The sequence below is a fragment of the Manis pentadactyla genome, chromosome 3 (genome assembly GCF_030020395.1).
Source record: "Manis pentadactyla isolate mManPen7 chromosome 3, mManPen7.hap1, whole genome shotgun sequence".
Taxonomy (NCBI): domain Eukaryota; kingdom Metazoa; phylum Chordata; class Mammalia; order Pholidota; family Manidae; genus Manis; species Manis pentadactyla.
Window position 1 is genome coordinate 170,363,278 of NC_080021.1, and position 25,826 is coordinate 170,389,103.

At 36.7% G+C, this 25,826-nt stretch overlaps 1 protein-coding gene across 4 annotated transcripts in view; it reads left to right on the forward strand.

Moving 5' to 3' along the window:
- Window positions 1-366: 366 nt before the first annotated feature.
- Window positions 367-25,826, forward strand: part of CNTLN (centlein) — a 305,405-nt gene continuing 279,945 nt past the window's right edge. For 3 of the 4 annotated variants that reach the window (XM_057498718.1, XM_057498720.1, XM_057498721.1), the window contains exons 1-2: window positions 367-792; window positions 13,984-14,072. In XM_057498718.1, the coding sequence (XP_057354701.1) occupies window positions 433-792; window positions 13,984-14,072 (449 nt within the window). In that variant the 5' untranslated portion in view covers window positions 367-432. The remainder of the gene's footprint in view (window positions 793-13,983; window positions 14,073-25,826) is intronic. The other variant, XM_057498722.1, reaches the window with a different exon arrangement.

Genomic DNA, 25,826 nt, shown 5'->3' on the forward strand with positions numbered 1-25,826 from the left:
AGGGCGGTCAATGAAACGTGACAAACGAGTTGGCAGGGTCCTTGAAGGCGGAGGAATTCACAGTTTGGGATTATTTGGGGCTTGTCAGGATGGCTTTAAGAGGTGGATGTAAGCTAGGCGCTAAGTGGCGGTTGGGGTTTGGGTGGGCGGGAAGTCGTGGAGCTGTGGGACACAGACTCAAGCAGAGCACGCCGGGCTAGCGAGCGGGACGCCCCGGCCTAACCCCTTTGCCTGAAGCGCGTGCGCAGCCTCACGCTTGCGTCAGGCGCGCGGCCTGCGGGAAGCCCGGCAGGACCCGCGAGAGGGAGACCCCGCGCGTCTAGGCGGGAAAAGGCTCGCGCATGCGCGTACTGGAGCTTCGGGCTTTCCTGGATGGGGAAAGGGAGGTGGAGTTTCAAAGGGAGAACTTGACCCGTTATAGCGGGCGCGGCCATGGCGGCGCACTCGCCGCCCTCGCCGCTCCCTCCACCTTCAGCGCGACAGCTGGGGCCTTGGTCCCCGTGTGTTGGGTGGGGAGCTGTGGTACATGCAGTGCGCAGCGAGCCCTCAGTTCTTGCGGGTGCAGAGCGGGAGGGCGTCGTGGACAAAAGTGATATATCGTGGCGGGGCGAAGAAGGGTCAGGCGGCCGGAGAGGGCCAGTGGGGGCACCTCCGGCTCGGGCTCCCCTCCTCAGTGCGCCTTCGGGGGCCAGGCGGATAGAGGGCATCTCGGTAGAGGAGGCGATGGTGACCCGGACGCAGCTGCTGGAGGAAGAACTGAGCAGCGTAAAGGAGGAGCTGGCTCTGTGTCAGGTATCGAGGGGCCGCTGGCCTTTTTCCCTCCACGGCGGGGCCGGGGCCGTGGGGAGGCACGCCCCTCTCTCTCTCTGCCTTCGCCCGCGTGGTGCGCGGGTTTGGGCCCCAGCCAATTTCGCCCGGCGTCCACACCCACCCCGGCCGGTGTTCGGTGCTGTTAGGACGCGGCAGCGCCTGGCGCCCCGACCTCGGGCTCCTGTCCCTCTCCTGACACCGGCGGTCGGGGTTCACCTCGGCGACCTGGGTTTGGTTTTCTTCAACTTGGACACCACCAAAACGCGCAGTCGCACCCCTCACCCCGCAAAAGCCCAAGTGCTCAGTCGTGACTCTAGTGGTACTTGGTGCAGAGGAATGCAGTGCAGTCCACAGTTGCAGTGTTGAACAGGAAAGTTTGAACACTTACTAAAATAAAATCCGTCGATGAAAGAGGCTGATTTGGTGTTTCAGACCCACACTTGCCCTGGTTCCTGAGTTGGCTTAAGTCAAACTTAAGTTGTAAACACAGTCCAGTGATTTTTAGGATGTCTAGAGCCAGGAACTTTCACACATAATAGATGATGCTTGTTACCTATTTATTAACCAAGTATACTAATTCCATAGTCCCTGAGAGCGAAATCTCATTTTCTTACCATCTTGCCAGTGAAAAGCACTTACTAAATCAATTACGTTAATATTACTTTTCTGTTGTGTGTAGAGTTTGTGTTTACTAAAGATGGCTTGACTGTACTAGTGTTCAGAGAGATTGGATTTTCCTTTAGTTTTGCATCCTTATAAGAAGCACTATCTCTTCTCTCATTTTACCAGAACCTTTCTACCGAGTTAGGAGATTGAATGTTGGGGATTCACTCAACAATAGATTTGAGTCACTCTGTCCTCACCGTAGAACCCAGTTAGGTGCTGCTAAATACCTGTAACTCTATAAATAGTGTCATCAGTTTAGATTAATGAAAGTTCTTTCTTTCTCTTAGTTCTATTGGATTCTTTTGCCCCTCTTATAGGTCCTTGCTGATTGAGTCAAGCAAGGCCGTAAAAAAGACAATTTTGTTCAAATTTAATATGCTTCTGCTTAAACAAGTTGGGGAGATATGTGGTTCCCTCCTTTTTCATTACCCATTTTTTATTCACTTGGTAAGGAGCAAAGGATAAAGACACCAGTGAACTAAAGCTTTTTGTCATCTGCATTTCTCACCTCTTGGATGGTTTAAAGATGTGAACCCATAATAAAGGCCAGTGTTATTTGATAATGAGTCCTAACCTATGATGTTATTTGCTCATATTTTCTATACTCTCTATCCTACCCCTCTATATTTCTCATAGTTCTACCCTTAGCTGGCGAAGGAGCTGAGATATTTTTTTTGACTGATTTGATTAAGGACATCAGTCTGTGGAAAACAGCCCAATGATCCACCTCTTCCAAATCAATTCACTGTTATATTTAAAAAATGTGTCTTCAAACATGGTGTTGGCCTGTGTGACACATTCATGGATTAGGCAGATTATTGAAGTACTCTAGGCAGATGTAAGAACTGACTGAAATGGTCATAATTAGCCTAGAGCAATGACTCTTGAAAATTTTGTGATATTGATACTATTTGATGATCTTAGGCATTCTAGTAGTTTGAGATGAGATTGGCATGTCCCATACCAGAAAATTTAGTCAGACCATATTCCTGCTCTTGGGGAAACTTGGGAGAAATAATTGAACTTCCAGTTGTTTTGTAATTAAACATTCGATTTTACATCTTTTTTTATTTGTTCTTCCATTTACTTACTCAGCTAGAAATCATAACCCAAGAACTATAGCATTAACCCTGTGTTTTTTCAAACTTTTAAAGATTGCAACCCAAAAGGAATTCATGTTACTTTTCAACCTAGTAAATACATATACATGGAAGTTCAGAAAAGGATTTATGGTGTCAGGAACTCTGATACTTTCTTTTAAATTCTATTCTTTAAAGAAAATATTGTTGGGATCTACTAAATTTAACAAGACAGTAATTGGTGAAATGTACAGTTTGGGAGAGAGAACCCTGCTAGTTATAGTTTGTCTCTGATCCTAAGTTGTAGCTTCATTTAGGTTAGTTTCCCCCAACACCCCACATTTAACTTAACAGGAATTCAGCTATATGTACTTGGTGGAAAAAAAGAAAGTTTGAGTGATTCCATATACCATTCCCTTCCACTGGAATGGCTCAGAATAAGCACGTAATCGAAAACCAATTTCCAAGTGTTTCTCTTAATATGAGCATCTCATGCTATTTTATTCGATTGTATAAAAACTTTTATTCACATGACTCCAGATTAGCAAGCAACATATAATGCTTAGCTGAAGAAAATGTGACTAATTTCACTGTGAGAGAAAAGCTATCGGTATTGGACTTTTGACAATATGACATTACCTTCCAAATGTAGTTTTTCCGAAGGAACTTTCAACGGTGTTTCAAAGGGCAATTATTAAGTCCATGATATTTATGTCTTATTCATTGATCTAGAACCTAACTTCACCATACTCTTAATTTTGATTATGTATTTTAAGAATGTGTTCTATTTGCAGTTCAGAATGCTATGAGTATGTGTATGTGCACATTTATTCCCACTTGTAGAGTACTAGATGATTAAAAGTAATGTACATACATATTTAATATATTCCCACACATATATATTTATATGTGATATAAGTATGTATACCTCAAAGTTTACTTCCTTTTTTAGTAGCAATCAAATATTTACTACATCTATACACCAATTTCTGGTAAAATATTTAGGGCATTTAAATGGAATATATGTTCATTATTCCAACTTTAAGAATGAAACTCATGAAGTATGTGATGTTGGAATGAGGAGTATGTGACCAGAGAACTCAGCCAGTCATATATATATTTTTTATTTTGTTATCATCTACAATTACATGAAGACCATTATGTTTACTAGGCTCTCCCCTTCACCAAGTCCCCCCCCACCCCATTACAGTCACTGTCCATCAGTGTAGTAAGATGCTGTAGAATCACTACTTGTCTTCACTTTGTTGCACAGCCCTTCCCATGACCACCGCACATACTATACATGCTAATCGTAATGCCCTCTTTCTTTTTCCCTGCCCTTATCCCTCCCTTCCCACCTATTCTCCCTAGTCTCTTTCCCTTTGGTAACTGTTAGTCCATTCTTGGTTTCTGTGATTCTGCTGTTGTTTTGTTCCTTCAGTTTTTCTTTGTTCTTATACTCTACATATGAGTGAAATCATTTGATACTTGTCTTTCTCCACCTGGCTTATTACACTGAGCCTATACCCTCTAGCTCCATCCATGTTGTTGCAAATGGTAGGATTTGTTTTCTTCTTATGGCTGAGAAATACTCCATTGTATATATGTACCACCTCTTCTTTATCCGTTCATCTAATGATGGACACATAGGTTGGTTCCATTTCTTGGCTATTGTAAATAGGGCTGCGATAAACATAGGGGTGCATCTGTCTTTTTCACACTGGGCTGCTGCATTCTAAGGGTAAATTCCTAGAAGTGTAATTCCTGGCTCAAATGGTATGTCTATTTTGAGCTTTTTGAGGAACCTCCATACTGCTTTCCACAATGGTTGAACTAATTTACATTCCCACCAGCAGTGTAGGAGGGTTCCTCTTTCTCCACAACCTTGCCAACATTTGTTGTTGTTTGTCTTTTGAATTGTAGCGATCCTTACTGATGTGAGGTGATATCTCATTGTGGTTTTAATTTGCATATTTCTGATGACTAGTGATGTGGAGCATCTTTTCATGTGTCTGTTGGCCATCTGAATTTCTTCTTTAGAGAACTGTGTTCAGCTCCTCTGCCCATTTTGTAATAGGATTATTTGCTAATTGTTTGTTGAGGTGCGTGAGCTCTTTATATATTTTGGATGTCAACCCTTTATGGGATCTGTCATTTATGAATATATTCTCCCTTACTGTAGGATGCCTTTTTTTCTGTTAGTGGTGTCCTTTGGTGTACAGAAGCTTTTCAGCTTGATATAGTCCCAATTGTTCATTTTTGCTTTTGTTTCCCTTGCCCGGGGAGATATGTTCATGAAGATGTTGCTCATGTTTATGTCCAAGAGAGTTTTGCCTATATGTTTTTTTCTAGGAGTTTTATGGTTTCATGACTTACATTCAGGTCTTTGATCGATTTCAAATTTACTTTTGTGTATGGGGTTAGACAGTGATCCAGTTTCATTCTCTTACATGTAGCTGTCCAGTTTTGCCAGCACCATCTGTTGAACAGACTGTCATTTCCCCACTGTACGTCCATGGCTCCTTTATCATATATTAATTGACCATATATATTTGGGTTAATGTCTGGAGTCTCTGTTCTGTTCCACTGGTCTGTGGCTCTGTTCTTGTGCCAGTACCAAATTGTCTTGATTACTGTGGCTTTGAAGTAGAGCTTGAAGTTGGGGAGCGAGATCCCCACCCACTTTATTCTTCCTTCTTAGGATTGCTCTGGCTATTTGGGGTCTTTTGGGGTTCCATATGAATTTTTGAACTATTTGTTCCAGTTTGTTGAAGAATGTTGTTGGTAATTTGATAGGGATTGCATCGAATCTGTATATTGCTTTGGGAAGGATGGCCATTTTGACAATATTAATTCTTCCTAGCCAAGAGCATGGGATGAGTTTCCATTTGCTAGTGTCCTCTTTAATTTCTCTTAGAAGTGTCTTAATAGTTTTCAGGGTATAGGTCTTTCACTTCCTTGGTTAGGTTTATTCCTAGGTATTTTATTCTTTTTGATGCAATTGTGAATGGAATTGTTTTCCTGATTTCTCTTTCTTTTAGTTCATTGTTAGTGTATAGGAAAGCCACAGATTTCTGTGTGTTAATTTTATATCCTGCAACTTTGCTGTATTCTGATATCAGTGCTGGTAGTTTTGGAGTGGAGTCTTTAGGGTTTTTTATGAACAATATCATGTCATCTGCAAATAGTGACAGTTTAACTTCTTCTTTACCAGTTTGGATTGGTAGTATTTCTTTGTTTTGTCTAATTGCTGTGACTAGGACCTCCAGTACTATGTTGAATAACAGTGGGGAGAGTGGGCATCCCTGTCTTATTCCCGATCTCAGAGGAAAATATTTCAGCTTCTCGCTGTTCAGTATGATGTTGGCTGTGGGCTTATTATATATGGCCTTTATTATGTTGAGGTACTTGCCCTGTATACCCATTTTGCTGAGAGTTTTTATCATGAATGGATATTGAACTTTGTCGAATGTTTTTTCAGCATCTATGGAGATGATCATGTGGCTTTTGTCTTTCTTTTTGTTTATGTGGTGGATGATGTTGATGGATTTTCAAATGTTGTACCATCCTTGCATCCCTGGGGTGAATCCCACTGGGTCATGGTGTATGATCCTTTTGATGTATTTTTGAATTCAGTTTGCTAAAATTTTGTTGAGTATTTTTGCATCTACATTCATCAGGGATATTGGTCTGTAATTTTCTTTTTTGGTGGGGTCTTTTCCTGGTTTTGGTATTAGGGAAATTTTGGCTTCATAGAATGAGTTTGGGAGTATTCCCTCCTCTTCTATTTTTTAGAAAACTTTAAGGAGAATGGGTATTATGTCTTCTCTGTATGTCTGATAAAATTCTGAGGTAAATCCATCTGGCCCGGGGGTTTTGTTCCTGGGTAGTTTTTTGATTACTGCTTCAATTTCTTTGCTGATAATTGGTTTGTTTAGATTTTGTGTTTCTTCCTTGGTCAGTCTTGGAAGGTTGTATTTTTCTAAGAAGTTGTCCATTTCTTCTAGGTTTTCCAGCTTCTTAGCATATAGGTTTTCATAGTATTCTCTAATAATTCTTTTTATTTCTATGGGGTCCATCGTGGTTTTTCCTTTCTCATTTCTGATTCTGTTGATGTGTGTTGATTCTCTTTTTCTCTTAATAAGTCTGGCTATAGGCTTATCTATTTTGTTTATTTTCTCAAAGAACCAGCTCTTGGTTTCATTGATTTTTTTCTAGTGTTTTATTGTTGTCAATTTTATTTATTTCTTCTCTGATCTTTATTATGTCCCTCCTTCTGCTGACTTTAGGCCTCATTTGTTCTTCTTTTTCCAATTTCGATAATTGTGACATTAGACTATTCATTTGGGATTGTTCTTCCTTCTTTAAATATGCCTGTATTGCTATATACTTTCCTTTTAATACTGCTTTAGCTATGTCCCACAGAATTTGGGGCTTTGTGTTGTTGTCATTTGTTTCCATATGTTGCGTGATCTCTATTTTAATTTGGTCATTGATCCATTGATTATTTAGGAGCATGTTGTTAAGCCTCCATGTGTTTGTGGGCCTTTTTGCTTTATTTGTACAATTTAGTTCTAGTTTTATACCTTTGTGGTCTGAAAAGTTGGTTGGTAGAATTTCAATCTTTTTGAATTTACTGAGGCTCTTTTTGTGGCCTAGTATGTGATCTATTATGGAGAATGTTCCATGTGCACTTGAGAAGAATGTGTATCCTGTTGCTTTTGGATGTAGAGTTCTATAGGTGTCTATTAGGTCCATCTCTTCTAGTGTGTTGTTCAGTGCCTCTGTGTCCTTACTTATTTTCTGTCTGGTGGATCTGTCCTTTGGAGTGAGTGGTGTGTTGAAGTCTCCTAAAATGAGTGCATTGCATTCTATTTCCTCCTTTAGTTCTGTTAGTATTTGTTTCACATATGCTAGTGCCTCTGTATTGGGTGCATATATATTTATAATGGTTATATCCTCTTGTTGGACTGAGCCCTTTATCATTATGTAATGTCCTTCTTTATCTCTTGTTACTTTCTTTGTTTTGAAGTCTATTTTGTCTGATACTAGTACTGCAATACCTGCTTTTTCTCCCTATTGTTTGCATGAAGTATCTTTTTCCATCCCTTGACTTTTAGTCTGTGCATGTCTTTGGATTTGAGGTGGGTCTCTTGTAAGTAGCATATAGATGGGTCTTGCTTTTTTATTCATTCTATTACTCTTTGTCTTTTGATTGGTGCATTCAGTCCATTTACATTTAGGGTGATTATTGAAAGATATGTACTTATTGCCATTGCAGGCTTTAGATTTGTGTTTACCAAAGATTCAAGGTTAGCTTCTTTAGGATCTTACTGCCTAACTTAATTTGCTTATTGAGCTATTATAGACACTGTCTGGTGATTCTTTATTTCTCTCGCTTCGTATTCCTCCTCCTCCATTCTTTATATGTTGGATATTTTATTCTATGCTCTTTTGTGTTTCCTTTAGCTGCTTTTGTGGGTAGTTGATATTATTTTTTGCCTTTAGTTAGTATTTGGTTGGTCTGCTTTCTTTGCTGTAATTTTATTTTCTCTGGTGACATCTGTTTAGCCTTAGCAGTGCTCCCATCTAGAGCAATCCCTCTAAAATACCCTGTAGAGGTGGTTTGTGGGAGGCAAATTCCCTGAACTTTTGCTTGTCTGGGAATTTTTTTATCCCTCCTTCATATTTAAATGATAATCGTACTGTATTTAGTATTCTTGGTTCAAGGCCCTTCTGTTCATTGCATTAAATGTATCTTGCCATTGTCTTCTGGCCTGTAAGGTTTCTGTTGAGAGGTCTGATGATTGCCTGATGGGTTTTCCTTTGTAGGTGACCTTTTTCCTCTCTCTAGGTGCCTTTAAAACTCTGTCCTTGTCCTTGATCTTTGTCATTTTAATTATTATGTGTCTTGGTGTTGTCCTCCTTGGGTCCCTTCTGTTGGGAGTTCTGTGTACTTCCATGGTGTGAACGATTATTTCCTCCCCCAGTTTGGGGAATTTTTCAGCAATTATTTCTTCAAATACATTTTCTGTCCCTTTTTCTCTCTCTTCTTCTTCTGGTACCCCTATAATGCGGATATTGTTCGTTTTGTATTAGTCACACAGTTCTCTTAATATTGTTTCATTCCTGGAGATCCTTTTCTCTCTCTCTGTGTCAGCTTCTATGCGTTCCTGTTCTCTGGTTTCTATTCCATCAATGGCCTCTTGCATCTTATCCATTCTGCTTGTAAATCCTTCTAGAGATTGTTTCATTTCTGTAATCTTGTTCTGGACTTCATCCCTTAGCTCTTGCATATTTCTCTGCAGTTTCATCAGCATGGTTATAACCTTTATTTTGAATTCTTTTTCAGGGAGATTGGTTAGGTGTATCTCCCCAGATTCCTTCTCAGGGGAGGATGTCTGGTTTAGTCTGGTCTGTATCAAATTCTTCTGCCTTTTCATGGTGATAGAGGTGGTTGTGGGGAGCTGGCACATGTGTTGGCTGGGAGAATGTCCCTTCTTGCTGGTTTGTGACCTTCCTCTCCTGGGAGAATGGCTATCCCTAGTTGCTCATTCTGGGCAGCTGCGTGCATACGGGGTCTCTGATTCTTGCCTGGCCATTGTGAAAGAATCTCTGCCCTGCTGATGTAGGCGTAGCCATCCTCAGGCTGCTGCTCCACTATGGCGGAGCGGCGTCAAAGGTGAAATGGGCGGGCGGCTGTTTATCTCCATGAGGGGCCTCCGAGCTGCGCTGCCGCCCTGGGGGTTAGGGCATCTGGAGTTCCCTGGGATTCCCAGCTGCTGTGCTGTGTCCCGGCACGTTTCCGTCCAGCTGTGGGGTCCCTGTTCCTTCAAGTCTTTCAAAGAGCACTCACTTTTCTTTGTCTCAAGGGTGCTGGCTGCAGGGACCCACTTGCAGGTTTTACTGTTCTGTTTCCCTAGTATCCAGCACCCCACGCACTGTGTGTCTGCGCTCCAGTGTGGATGGCTAGGGCTGGGTATTTAGCAGTCCTGGGCTCCCTCTCCCTCCCCTTTCTGATTCCTCTCCTCCTGCCGAGAGCTGGGGTGAGGGGCGCTCAAGTCCCGCAAGGCCGCGGCTTTTATCTTACCCCCTTCACGAGTTGCTGGGTTCTCATAGGTGTAGATGTAGTCTGGCAGTTGTCCTGTGTCTTCTGGTCTCTCTTTTAGGAATAGTTGTATTTGTTGTATTTTCAAAAATATATATGATTTTGGGAGGAGATTTCTGCTGCTCTACTCATGCTGCCATCTTGACTCCGCCCCCTCTCAGGCAGTCATATTTTTTGTTAGACTTTTAGGTGTGTTGAAACCTTGTTTAGTCACTTACTAAATTTGAGAACATACTGTATAATTAGAATACTCACCATTGATAGTAGCTCGATTCTAATAGATCTTTTTATGCAATTTTTTTCAATAATTGAGTGGCTACTTTGTGGCATATTTTGTAATTAAACTCTGCATTGCTTTCTCTGAGTTCTGATAGGCAAGTTATTTCTTTAAATGTAGGATGTAGTTTTGATATGTTTGTTGAATTCACTCCTCCAGTTAGAGGTCGATTCAGGACCTATTTATGTTGTTAGACACTAAAGTAGGTGCTTTGTGAGTATGTACCCAGTGAAAAAGAGAGTTTTGGTTGTCCATGTCTGTAAAGTTGGTATTTATTTCCATGCCAGCTGATGAGTGAAAGTCAAAGCCAATCCACTCTAAAATAATTTAGACCCTAATCTAGCATCTAGTTAACTCTTTCATAGCCAGAGTTTAATAAACTTTCTTAGAATGAGTAGAATTTTTTAATTTATAATTTAAATTATTTTATTCTGTGTGAAAGTTGTGTAGGGAGAAAAAAATAATTTTATGATTAGTAATTTTTAAAGGTTTTTATTTTTTAAAAATACATATTGAATTGCTTAAAGGAAGGGAAATACAAAGAAAATGATTGACAATAGTTTCCCTGTTTCAATAATACCTGGAATATTTGGAAACTAGTGTTTTTTGTGGACTTTTTCTTTTTTATATAAAGAGGGTCATTTTAGTAATGAGAGAGATAATCCACATTGAAGATCATACAGCATTTCAATAACTGAAGTCTAAAAAAACTGTAATTATGTACTACAATATCACAGTCTATTTGTGGTATTTTATTGCTTGTAGAAGAACTTATTTTTTTTTTAATCAGATATGACTTATAGATTGGAATATTTTTAGGTGGCAAAGGAAATCTGCATACTGTTGCATACTGTTATTAATAGTTATTAAATGACTAATGAAAATTAAGTAAGTTTTTAAATTTTAGTTTAAAATTAATAGCTAAAGTTTAAACTAAAGAAATTTCAAGTTAGAAAGTTTTCCTCCAAGTGATTTCTTGGTGTAAATTGTAATGGGAATTAGTAACAATAGAATAGAGTTTCTGGAGGCATCTCTTCCTCTGGTTGCCTTTTTTCTCTTGCCTCTGATAAAAAAACAGCTTAAGAAGAATATGCTGTTACTTTCTGTTTGGTGGGAATTGAAGAGATGTGAAGTAATCATTACCTGTAACAGCAATAAGAAAACAAGTAAAAAATTTATAAACTGAGAGGTAAAGATTTTTTCATCACATGTTTATTGATTTCTCACTATGTCCCTTTCACTGTGCTAGAATTAAGTCCTTTATTAGTAAGTCATACTTAAAAAGTTGAAGTAACTCAGTTATTTTATAAATGTTGAAAACCTACCATTTTACTTTTTTATTAGGCCAACCTTTCTTTTGTTTTCTTTTTAAAGTTTTTATTAAGGTATGATTGATATACACTCTTATGAAGGTTTCACATGAAAAAACAATGTGGTTACTACATTTACCCATATTATCAAGTCCCCACCCATACCCCAATGCAGTCACTGTCCATCAGTGTAGTAAGATGCCACAGATTCACTATTTGCCTTCTCTATGCTACACTGTTTTTTCCGTGATCCCCCACACCATGTGTGCTAAACATAATACTCCTCAATCCCCTTCTCCCTCCCTCCCCACCCGCCCTCCCACACCCCTCCCCTTTGATAACCACTAGTTCCTTCTTGGAGTCTCTGAGTCTGCTGCTATTTTGTTCCTTCAGTTTTGCTTCATTGTTATACTCCACAAATGAGGGAAATCATTTGGCACTTGTCTTTATCCACCTGTAGGCCAACCTTTCTTGCTTAGTATTTTAGACAGAAAAGTTGAATGGACAGTACATGTGAATCTATGCTATTTTGTTATGAAGTAAGCTTTAAGATAAATTTATAGATAATATTCATTTCAAAGGATTTTTAAATTTATCAACATACTTTTTAAAAATAGAGATGTTAGAGCATAAAATGTTGCATAGCTTACTTTTTCCTTCACTGTCCTTTGAGCAGGTTATGACATGATTTATATATTGACATTTCTTGTCTTTAACTTGAATCATTTGGATATCCAAATGCTGAATTCTTGCTTCTAGAGAAAAAAAGGTAAAGCATGATACATAAGAATAGTTGGGTAAGGCATTAATACCCTGTACTCAGGCTGTTAAAAATCTTTCAAAAACAACTAATCAAAAAAAAAAGATAAAAGATTTGAGCATTATAAAATGAAAACATTAAATTTTAGAAGAAAGTATGAGTAAATATATTTCTAATTTTGGAGTAGAGAAGGCCTTTCTAACTGATACTAAAATCTGTAAGCCATAATGGAGAAGATGGATGAGTTTGAATATATAAAATTAGTAAGTGCTTTTTTCAAAAAAAAGCTACATTATAAATAAGATTAAATAAGCAACATCATATTGGAAGAAGGCATTTGTAACACATTTCGTAGACAAATCTAAGATTTCCAACAATACTTCTTATATTTCATTGGTAGAACTCACAAAGCCCATAGGCAAGAGAAGCTAGTCTTTTAAATGGGCTGCAAAGAGCCAAGGTGGTTTCTGTTACTAACAGAAGGGGAGAATGGATGATAGAAACAGATACAAATAGAGTATTTGCCATATAGGTAAACCCAACAGACAAATATAGTGTAAAATGAAATGTTCTGTGGGTAAGGAGTCAGAGATTTGTGGGTTTTAGTGGCTATAAATATATTAGGGAAGACTCTTCTTGATGAGATGACATTTCAACAAATACTTGAGTGAACTGAGGGAATAATCTGCATGAAAATTTGGTGGATGATACATGTTCAATGGCCCAGGTACAAGTAGAGCAAGAAGGTCTTTGTGTACAAGACAGTGATAGATGAGGGTGGAGAGGTACATATGAAGCCAGAAAATGTGGAGTCTGGTCGCCTTGGCAAAGAGTTTGGATTATTTTCCTCATCTGACGGGAACCCATTGGAGGATTTTGAGCTACAGGGAGGCTAGCGGACCATTGTGGAGAGCTAGGCAAGGGATGGAACTGACTTGGATTGAGATGATGGTGGTGGAGGTGGTGAGAAGTGGTTAAAATTGGGATGTATTTTCTAGGAAGGCCTATAGGATTTACTGATGGTTTGTATATAAAGTGTGTGGAAAAGAGGGCCTCTAATATTAACTCCTAGGTTTTAGGCCTTGAACAAATGTGTAGATGGTAGTGTCATTTTCTGAGATGCAGAAGGGCAGGTTTGTGAAAGCGTAGGAAATAAAAAATTATTTTGGCTAAGTTAAATTTGAGATTTAAATTCATGTGGAATTATTAGTAGTCATTTGGAGATTCAAGTCTGCACCTAATGGTAGAAGAAATAGCTAGAGATAGAAATGTAGTAGATGTCAGTAATGTTGATTCATAAAACTGTTGGACTGAATGAGATTAACTGGGACAGTGGTTCTCAACCCTGAGTACACAGAATCAACTGAGAATCATTTTAAAAGTACCGATGATTGAACCTTAACCTGAAACCAATTGAATCAAAATCTGTAGAGCATTACTATTTTTAAAAAACTCTCTTGAAGTGATTCCTGTCAACCAGGATTAATAACAGCTGACCTAGGCATAAAGGACTGAAACTGTCCATGGTCCATTGGATTTGGCTATATAGAGGACCTTGAAAATGATTTTAGCATAATAATCAGGAGGGAAATCTCACTAGAAGAGATTATGGAGTGAATAGGAGGTGAGGAAGTGGACACAGTGATTATAGGCAACTCTTTCAAGTAATTGTGCTGAAAAAAGAAGCTGAAAAATGGGGTAGAGGGCAGTTGCCTTTCAAAGTAAATTTACCTTGATATTTGGCATTTCAGTATGTATACCCTAAATTGTGGATAGTAGAAATAGTAAAAGTGAAATAGGTTACTGGTGTAAGAAGTTTTAAAAATAAATATTTCCTGCTATACTTTTCAAGGATCTATAGATACAGATCTAGAGATCAAATAGTAATGTTTTTTGATTATTTAATGTAGTGCTTTGTCTTCTCTGATATAACTACAAAGCAATGAATTTAAAATGTCTTTTATTTCTTTAAGGGTGATAAAGAATTTGTATGGTCTTTGTGGAAACGTCTGCAAGAGACAAACCCAGATCTCACACAAGCAGTCAGTTTGGTTGTGGAAAGGTGAGCTCCTAAGTTATTTTTTTTCATGAGTATTTGGTTTTTTTGAATTCGTTTTTCATTATTAAAATTAAGACTTTGTGTTAATCCCTTAAAGAGATTCATTTGATATCCACATGAATGTGGAACATAACTTATAATTATTTGATTTATTTTCAAGGAGTGTCACCAAGTACATGTAGGCCGTATCTCCTGCTCATATTCTGACATATATGGGAAGTTTGTAAATAAGACATAAAACTACAATTTAAGACACTGTGTGTGTACATGTGTTTGTCTTGAAATAGTACAGCTCAACTTTAAAAATTGGAGAAGTTCCTGTTACGGTGCTTCTTTTGCCAAGACAGCCCTTGTCAGCCACTTCCTAGGCTTGATCCTCCCTAGACTTGGCTCAATTATCCCCTCAGGGAATTGCAGAGTATACTTGAAAGCCTAGGATGACCTTGCCAGAGTATACTAAGTTTTCTGGAATAGGTTGAGGGATTTCACTCAGTATATCGTATTAACCTGTAGGGGATGTCCAGTCATTTAACTACAGATTATTGGGCCTCTTGGTCATTAGAAACAGTGGAGTGATGCTAGGTACTTCTTATCAACATTTGGTATACAGTAGTCCATGACACTTAACAATTAAAACACTTTCTTTCTTATTCAATGAATTTCATTACATTTCCTAAGTGAGAAGCTAAGCATATGGATGACTTTTTCTTTATTGGATCTTACTTATACAATCTGAATATGATTTTTTGATAACTTGAGTGATGTTCACCTTTGGGGTCTCTAGCTGTGGGGTCATACCTGTGTTTCCTGGAATTTAACTTAAAATCTGTGATACATACCTGTGTCTGATTTTACTATCCTTCATTATTGTGAACTCTTAAAATAATGTAATCATTTTCTCATGTTGCTTGTATGTCTCATCTATCAGTTTTTCCCTTCTGATGATCAGAGTTTAATCTTTTGTTGAAGTACCCTTGTTAGTTTTTTCAATCACCTTTGAGATCAATGAGTCTCACTCTCACTGTATTTTAGAAAAGTAAGCCTTCTAAGAGATATATTTTGGGGTCTTCAGTTATCATTTCTGTGATTCTTTTATTCTCCTTTTATTTGTATATATTTTTCAACTTTATAATTTATTTTTTAAATGTCTAAAGCTATCTTTAATTTTTCACTTTCCTCTTGGTAAGGCAGAAGCAAATACTACAATATTGGTAGGTCATCTTTCTTTTAGGATTTGTATTTTTCAGATTTTATAATATATATAATATATATTCATATAAAAGTTTATGTATCTGATTTATAAATAAATGTATGAATCACTCAAAAGTCTTTTGTTCATAAGATATATAATGGGAAACTTTGGAGATAACTGCTTTACAGCCATGATTCCCACAAGTTTAGAGTGTACAACATGTACTTGGAGAATTTATTAAAATGTAATCTCTGGGACTTTCCCCTGATCTACAGATTCTTTAGAGGTGTGGTCCTGGATTCTTTAAAATAAGGTTTCCAGGTAATGCTGATGTTATAGTTCATAGATCACATTATGAAATACGTTGGAACTTTTTTCTTTTTTTTAAATTGATAAACAGTCTTATTTTAATTTTAAATATACAACACAGTGGTTAAACAGTTTCCCATGTTATTAAATCCCTACTTCCACTCATATAGGTTACTACCTGTAAACATTGGATGATGTTACAGAATCATTGGCTATATTCTCCATGCTGTACTACTATCCCTGTAACCAATCTACATTATGATTGAGAATTTTTATACCCCTCTATCCCCTTCACCCTCCCCACCCACCCACTCTAACCTCTCCCACACGGTAACCACCAGTCCCTTCTCAGCATCTGTGAGTCTACTGCTACTTTGTTCCTTCTGTTTTACTTTGTATTTATATTCCACAAATGACAGGATTTCTTTTTATGGCTAGATAATATTCCATTGTGTATATGTACCACATCTTCTTTACCCATTCATCTATTGATGGACACTTAGGTTGCTTCCATATCTTGGCTATTATAAATAATGCAGCAATAAACATAGGAGTACATGTATATATCTTTTAGGATTAGGGATTAGAAGTGGAATTGCTGGGTTGAGTGGTATTTCTTGTTTTTAGCTTTTTGAGGAACCTCTATACTGCTTTCCACAGTGGCTGCACCAACTGACATTCCCATCAACAGTGTAGGGGGGTTCCCATTTCTCCACATCCTCACTAATTTCTTGTCTTTTGGATAGTGGCCATTCCAGCTGGTGCAAGTTGATATCTCATTGTGGTTTTAATTTGCATTTCCCTGAAGATTAGTGATGTGGGTAATCTTTTCATGTGCCTGTTGGCCATCTGTATTTCTTCTTGGGAGAAATGTCTGTTAAGGTCCTCTGCTCAGTTTTTAATTGGGTTATTTGGTTTTGGGTGTTGAGGCATATGGCATATGAGTTGTTCATATATTTTAGATGTTAATCCCTTACCAGATGAGTTGTTTATGAATATATTCTCCCATAGTGTAGTTTGCTGTTTTGTTGTGCTAATGGTGTCCTTTGCTGTACAGAAACTTTCTAGTTTGATGTAGTCCCATTTGTTCATTTTTTATTTTGTTTTCCTTGCCTGAGGAGATGTGTCCTGGAAAAAATTGCTATGCTTATGTTCAAGAGTTTTTTTGCCTGTGTTTTCTTGTAAGAGTTTTATGGTTTCATGTCTTACATGCAGATCTTTGATCCATTTTGAGTTTACTTTTGTGTATGGAGTTAGGCAGTAATCCAGTTTCATTCTCTTACATGTAACTGTCCAGTTTTAACCAGTACCCCTTACTGAAAGGGCTGTCTTTTCCCCAATGTATTTATATTGATGACTCCTTTATCATATATTAACTGACCATGTATATGTGGGTTTATATCTAGGCTCTCTATTCTGTTGCATTGATCTTTGGGTCTGGTCTTGTGCCAGTACCATACTTTTTTGATTACTATAGCTTTGTAGTACACTTGGAAGTCAGGGAGTATAATCCCCCCAGCTTTCAGTTTCTTAGCATTGCTTTGGCTCTTTGGGGTCTTCTGTTGTTCCTTATGAATTTTAGGACTATTTATTCTAGTTCATTGAAAAATGCTGCTGGTAATTTGACTGGTATTGCATTTAATCTGTAAATTGTTTTGGACAGGATGGCCATTTTGACAATTCTTCCCACCCATGAGCATGGGATAGATTTCCATTTATTGGTGTCTTCTTTAATTTCTCTCATGAGTGTCTTACAGTTTCCAGGGTATAGGTCTTTCACTTCCTTGTTTAGCTTTATTTTTATAGGTATTTTATTCATTTTGATGCAGTTGTAAGTGGAATTGTTTCTTGATTCTCTTTCTGCTGGTTTGTTATTATTATATAGGAACACAGCAGGTTTCTGTGGGTTATTTGTATCCTGCAGCTTTGCTGAATCCAGTTATTAGTTGTAATAATTTTTTGGTTGAGTCTTTAGGATTTGCTCTGTATAACATGTAATCTGCAAATAATGACAATTTAACTTCTTCCTTACCAATTTGGATGCCTTTTATCACTTTATCTTGTCTTACTGCTGTGGCTAGGACCTCTAGTACTATGTTGAATGAAAGTGGTGAGAGTGTATATCTTTGTCTTGTTCCTGATCTTAGAGGACAGCTCTTCAACATTGTGTATAATGTTAGCGGTGGGTTTGTTGTACATGGCCTTTATTATGTTGAGGTATGTACCATCTATATCCCCAAAATGAGACTTTTGATCATGAATGGATGTTGAATTTTGTCAAATGCTTTTTCAGCATCTATTGAGATGAACATGTGTTTTTTATCCTTTTTGTTAATATGGTGTATGCTATTGATTAATACATAAATATTATACCATCCTTGCATCCCTCAAGTAATTCCCACTTGGTCCTAATGGATGTTCCTTTTGATGTATTTGTATTCGGTATGCTAATATTTTGTTGAAGATTTTTGCGTCTATGTTCGTAAGTGTTACTGATCTATAATTTTTTTACTGTCTTTATCTGGTTTTGGTATTACAGTGATACTGGCCTCATAGAATGAGTTTGGAAGTATTCCCTCTTCTACTTTTTGGAATACTTTAATAAGAATGGGTTTTAGCTCTTCTTTAAATGTTTGGTAGAATTCAGCTGTGAAGCCATCTGGACCTGAAATTCTGTTTTTCCGGAGTTTTTTTATTATAACTTCAATTTCATTGCTGGCAATTTGTCTGTTCAGTATTTCTGTTTCTTCCTGAGTCAGTCTTGGGGAGGTTGTATTTTTCTAGGAAGTTGTTCATTTCTTCTAGGTTGTTCAATTTATTGTCATATAGTCTTTCATAGTATTCTCTCATAGTCTTTGTATTTCTGTGGTGTTTGTTGTGATTATTGCTTCTTCATTTCTGATTTTATGTGTGTACTCTGTCTTCTTTTCTTGATAAGTCTGGCTAGGGGTTTGTCTATTTTGTTTATTTCCTCAAAGAACCAGCTCTTGTTTTCAGTGATTTTTTTTTCTGTTATTTTATTCTCTGTATTTATTTATGCTCTGATCTTTATTATGTCCCTTCTTCTACTCACTTTGGATTTAATTTCTTATTCTTTTTCTAGTTTTTTTAATTGTGAGCTTTGACTGTTAATTTGTTCTTGTTTGTTGAGGTAGACCTATGTATTTCTCTCTTAGAACCACTTTAGCAGCATCCCACGAATTTTGGACTGTTGAATTTTTGTTTTCATTTGTTTTGATTCCAGTGGGCTTCTGCTTTCTGCTTTATTTAGTACTTACTAATTGGGTACTTAGAGCTTCTTTGGGCCTCTTCCAAAAAAATCAGCCTCCTCTTCCACTGTAGACATTATTTGGGGTTTTGGATTATGATTTTTTCCCCTCTGTATTTGTCTTTGTGAGCCTCTCCTGCTGTTTCAGATGTTTGTCAAATTTATGATCCATTTTGGCCTTTTTTTCTTGTTTTCCATTCTGATGGGGATTTATTCAAGGTGGTGTGATTTGGGGATGTCAGTGTTGTCAGTTCTTGAAGAGGGAGTATAATATCTTTTTAGGGGTTATGATGTATCCTGTTATTTTGATATACCATGTTTAGATTTAAGCAATGTCTTATTGTTATACATTAACATTACTTATTTAAAAAATTGCATAATGATGTAATGATAATGACCTTTTGAATAAAATTTTGCCTGTTTTCAACCATTGATGCTGACATAGTGGATGGAGGCTGGGATTGCTAAACATCCTGAAATGAACAGGATAATCCTGTTCAGTTAAAGAATTAATGCTTCTCCACATGCCATTAGGGTCCTTTTGGAAAAATTCTGGCCTTATCCATAATTGTTTTATTTTCACCTTTTGGTACTTTATTATATATCCTTAGAAGTTTTTTGGTAGGATATATGTATACATGTGTTTGTATGCATGTGTTTATTTTTATTTATTGAAATTTTCATTAGATGCAAAAATTTAAATTTAATTAGCAAGGAGGATACATTAATGATCTCCTCTGTTTACTCACCCAGCTTTAAGAATTGTCAACACATGACCGATCTGGTTTCATCCATAAATTTCTGTTCCCTTCTGTTCCTTTGTTCCCTTTGTTACAAATGACTTATTTTGAAGCAAATCCCAGACATCTTGTTATTTTACTTACCCTTGTTTTAGTGTTTATAATCAATTTTTGTTATTCACAGCAGTTACATTCTATAAATTTGTTGTTCACAATGAATTAGCAAACACTGAACTATTTATTGCTCTTAGGGGAAATAAAGGATTAGTTTTCTGTGAGCCTCTGGTCACAACATTTTTGTCAACTGATGAGTATGTAACCTTGCTTTATGTGTTTCTATTTAAGGATATCTCATTTAATAAATAATATTGTTCATTACTATTGAACTCATGTCTAATTAAAACTATAACATGTTCCTGAACAAAGCTTATGTAACACACTCTTTTCTCCATAAGACACACTGCAGTTTTCTTGCACTTAGGAATACTATAAGTGCTTGAGTGCCACATGTGGTGATTATTTTAAACAGTTAAGTCATCAAAAAAAGTGGAAAATTGTGAAAAATGTGGCACTAAATATACCTTGAGAAGACACTTGTTTATGGTATGAGAACTGAAATAGAAGGCAGAGCATCCCCTTGTTTGACTTCAGTTGGGAACATGTGGTTCAGGTGACTTTAGTTTTTCTCTTATGCATTCCTGCAAGTGGCTGAGAAAGTACCACAGGTACTAATTTCAGGCTTACAAATAAGTGATTAGTCACATTCACAAATTCCGAATCCCTGAACAAGAACTGATTCTGTCTGTAAAACAGAAGAGCTTTTTTTTTAAACATAACAATGATATTTTAATGATTTTTAGAATTTTGTAATTATTTGCTAATACAATCAGATATCCAGTCCATTTCCAGATTTCTCTGATCATCTCATAACTATGAGGACCCAACATAGTATATCCATTGAATGTATAGGTTCCTTCTCCTCCTCTCCTGTCTTTCTCTTTGCAGTTTGTTTTTGGAATAAATTCTGTTATGCTGTAGAGTTTCCCACATTTTGAATTTTTCTATTACAGTATTCTGTATCTTGTAGTTATAAGCTTGTAATTAGACCTAGAGGCTTACTCAGAGTTAAGTTTGATGTCTAAGTAAAAAATTGACGAGCAAATAAATGTTACAGTGTATTGGTGACTGATAAGTGTTCACTTCTCCATCATTATCTTTATCTGAGTTAATTATTTCATTAGGGGTTTAAAATTGTGACTTTATAATTCTGTCATTTCTTTTATATTCATTCATTAGAATTCTTAAAATTTTTATGATTTTTAATATATATAGTTTTTTCAAAATTAAAATTTCTTTATTGGGTAATATGACCATATGACTCAACATTTTAAAATTATTTAAGAATATACAATGAAGAGTCTTCCAGTTACCCCTGTCTTCAGCTGTCTCATTCCCTTCCTCTCAAAGAATAATAATAGTGATTTTTGTCTTGGATCCATTTTGAGTTTACTTTTGTATATGGTGTAAATTAAGGGTTCAACTTCATGCTTTTGCATGTGGATATCCAATTGTTTCAGCACCTGTTGAGAAGATTATTTTTCCCCTTTGGAAGGTCTTAGCACTATTGCTGAAAATAGGTTGACCATAAATACATGAGTTTACTTCTGAACTCTCAGTTTTATTCCATTGATAAATATTCCTGTCCTTGTTGCAGTATTGTACTATCTTGACTTATTTTATAATAAGTTTCAAAATCATTAACTGTGAGCTCTGCTACTTTGTCCTTCATTTTCAAGATTGTTCTGGCTAATCTGGCTTCTTGCAATTCTGTATGAATTTTAAAGTCAGCCTATCAATTTCTACAAAAAAGTCATGTGGAATACTGATAGGTATTGTATTGAATCTGTAGTTTAGTTCGGGCAATACTGCCACCTTAGGAATGTTAAGAGTTCTATGTCATGAGCATGGGATGTTTTTCCATTTAGATGTTTTTAAATTTCTTTCAACAGTATTTTTAGTGTTTAGTTTATGTGTGCAGTTTTTTGGGTAAATTTATTCCTGTTTGATTCTTTCTGATTCTACTATAAATTGAATTGTTTTCCTAAGTTTATTTTCAGATTGTATAGATTACAATTGATTCTTGTATATTGATTTCATATTCTGCAAGTGTGCTGATTTTAGTGGATCCCTTAGGATTTTCTGCAAATAGAGATAGTTTTACTTTATACTTTCCAAACTTGATGCCTTATATTTTTTTTATCTTGTCTAGTTGCCCTGGTTAGAACTCAAGTACATTGTTGAATAGACGTGGCCAGAGTGGACATCCTTATTTTATTCCTGCTCATAGGGAGAAAGCATCCAGTTTTTTACTAAGCATAATGTTACCTGTGGGTTTTCCATTACATGACCTTTCATAGTTTTAGGAAGTTCGCTCTTATTTTTAGTTTGTTAAGTGTTTTTATTATGAAAGGTTGTTGGGTTTTGTCAAATATTTTTCTGTTATTGAGATGATTGTGTGATTTTTGTTTTCTATTCTGGGATGTATTAGAAATGATTTTCAGATAGGATGTATTACATTGATTTTCAGATGTTAATAACTTTGCATTCCTGGGAAAAATTCTACTTGATCATGATGTATAATCCTTTTGATATGTTGTTGAATTTGTTTTTTCAGTATTTCATTGGGGATTTTTGCATCTATAATTATAAGAGGTATTAATCTATGGTTTTCTCTTTTGTGATGTCTTTGTTTTTTCTGTTAGGGTATAATACTGGCTTTATAAAATGGGTTGTGAAGTGTTCCCTTCTCTTTTGTTTTATGGAAGAATTTTTGAAGGGTTGGTATTAATTCTTTATGTGTAGAATTAAGCAGTGAACCCATCCAGTTCTGGGATTTTCTTTGTGGGTAATGATTTTAAAGTGCTAATTCAGTTTCTTCACTTGGTACAGGATGATTCATGTTTTATCTGTTTTCTTGAGTCAGTTTTGGTAATTTTTGTTTTTCTAGGAATTTGTTTCTTATAAATTATCTAGTTAGCTGGCATACAATTTTTCATAGTGTTCCTTTATAATCCTTGTTGTTTTTATTAGGTTGTTTCTAATATGCTCTTTCTAAATTTCTGGTTCTGTTTATTTGAGGCTTCTCTTGTGGTCAGTCTAAGTAAAGGGTTGTCAGTTTTGTTCTCTTTTCAAAGAACCAGCTTTTGGTTTCACTAATTTTCTCGATTGTTTTTCTGTTCTCTATTTCAATTTCTTCTCAAATCTTTTTTTTTTCTTCCTTCTGCTTGCTTTAGGTTTAGTTTGCTATTATTTTTTTCAGTGTTTTATGGTAGAAAATAAGGTTATTGATTTCAAACCGTTCTTCTTCCTTAATATAAGTATTTACAGTTATACAGTTTACTCTAAGCATTGCTTTAGCCATATCCCATATGTTTTGATATTTTGTGAATTCAAAGTATTTTCTGATTACTAATTTCCTCTTTGACCCACTGTTTTTTAGGAGTGTGTTGTTTAATATTACATATTTCTGAGTTCTGGAGACTCCTAATTTTTCTCCCTTTTAAGTTCCAGTCTCATTCCATCTTATTTAGAGAACATACCTTGAATTATTTCTGTCTTTTTCATTTATTAAGGTTTTTTTTTTACAGCTCAGTATACGGTCTATCCTGGGAATGTTCTGTGTGCGCTTTAGTAGTATATGTATTTATTCTTTCCTTTTTGAGTAGTGTATTCTAATGATGTCTGTTAGGTCTACTTTGTTTATAGTGTTGTTCAGGTCTTCTATTTCCTTGTTGATACTGTCTAGTTTTATTCATTATTGAAAGTGGCTGTATTAATCATGATTCTTCAGGGAAACAATAAAAAACAAAAGGATGTCCATTCGTGATAAAAACTCTCAACAAAATGGGTATAGAGGGCAAGTACCTCAACATAATAAAGGACATACATGAGAAGCCCACAGCCAACATCATACTTAACAGTGAGAAGCTGAAAGCTTTTCCTCTAAGATCGGGAACAAGACAGGGAAGCCCACTCTCCCCACTGTTATTCAACACAGTACTGGAGGTCCTAGCCATGGCAATCAGACAAAACAAAGAAATACAAGGCATCCAGATTTTTGGTAAAGAAGAGTCAAACTGTCACTATTTGCAGATGACATGATATTGTACATATAAAACCCTAAAGACTCCACTCCAAAACTACTAGGAGTAATATCTGAATTCAGCAAAGTTGCAGGATACAAAATTAATTCACAGAAATCTGTTGCTTTCCTATACACCAATGATGAAATAGCAGAAAGAGAAATCAGGAAAACAATTCCATTCACAATTGCATCAAAAAGAATAAAATACCTAGGAATAAACCTAACCAAGGAAGTGAAAGACCTATAACTTGAAAACTACAAGACACGCTTAAGAGAAATTAAAGAGGACACTAGCAAATGGAAACTCATCCCATGCTCTTGGCTAGGAAGAATTAATATTGTCAAAATGGCCATCCTGCCTAAAGCAATGTACGGATTCAATGCAATCTCTATCAAAATATCTATAGCATTCTTCAATGAACCAGAGCAAGTTCTAAAATTCACAATGAACAAAAAAAGACACTGAATAGCCAAAACAATCCTGGGAAGGAAGAATAAAGCAGGGGGAATTATACTCCCTGAACTCAACGTCTACTACAAAGCCACAGTAATAAATACAATGTGGTTCTGGCTCAAGAGCAGACCCAAAGACCCGTGGAACAGAATAGAGAGCCCAGATATAAATGCAAGCATATATGGTCAATCAATACATGAAAAAGGAGCCATGGATATACAATGGGTAAATGACAGCCTCTTCAACAGCTGGTGTTGGCAAAACTGGACAGCTACATGTAAGAGAATGAAACTGGATCACTGTCTAACCCCATACACAAAAGTAAATTTGAAATGGATTAAAGACCTGAATGTAAGTCATGAAACCATAAAACTCTTAGAAAAAAACATAGGCAAAAATCTCTTGGACATAAAGATGAACAACTTCATGAACATATCTCCCCAGGCAAGGGAAACAAAAGCAAAAATGAACAAGTGGGACTATATCAAGCTGAAAAGCTTCTGTACAGCAATGGACATCACTAATAGAACAAAAAGGCATCCTACAGTATGGGAGAATATATTCATAAATGACAGATCCGATAAAGGGTTGACATCCAAAATATATAAAGAGCTCATGCACCTCAACAAACAAAAAGCAAATAATCCAATTAAAAAATGGGCAGTGGAGCTGAACAGACAGTTCTCCAATGAAGAAATTCAGATGGCCAACAGACACATGAAAAGATACTCCACATCACTAATCATCAGAGGAATGCAAATTAAAACCACAATGAGATATCACCTCACACCAGTAAGGATGGCCACCATCCAAAAGACAAACAACAACAAATGTTGGTGAGGTTGTGGAGAAAAGGGAACCCTCCTAAACTGCTGGTGGGAATGTAAACTAGTTCAACCATTGTGGAAAGCAGTATGGAGGTTCCTCAAAAAGCTCAAAATAGAAATACCATTTGACCCAGGAATTCCACTCAAAATAGAAATACCATTTGACCCAGGAATTCCACTCCTAGGAATTTACCCTGAGAATGCAGCAGTCCAGTTTGAAAAAGACAGATGCACCCCTATGTTTATTGCAGCACTATTTATAATAGCCAAGAAATGGAAGCAACCTAAGTGTCCATCAGTAGATGAATGGATAAAGAAGATGTGGTACATATACACAATGAAATATCGTTCATTCATAAGAAGAAAACAAATCCTACCATATGCAACAACATGGATGGAGCTAGAGGGTATTATGCTCTGTGAAATAAGCCAGGTGGAGAAAGACAAGTACCAAATGGTTTCACTCATCTGTGGAGTATAAGAACAAAGAAAAAACTGAAGGAACAAAACAGCAGAATCACAGAAACCAAGAATGGACTAACAGTTACCAAAGGGAAAGGAAAGGGACTGGGGAGGATGGGTGGGAAGGGAGGGATAAGGGGGGGCGGGAGGAAAGGGTGCATTATGATTAGCATGTATAATTTGGGGAGGGGCATGGGGAGGGCTGTGCAACACAGCAAAGGCAAGTAGTGATTCTACAGCATCTTACTACACTGATGGACAGTGACTGTAATGGGGTTTGTGGGGAGGACTTGATGATGGGGGGAGTCTAGGAAAGGTAATGTTCCTCATGTAATTGTAGAATAATAATACCAAAAAAAAA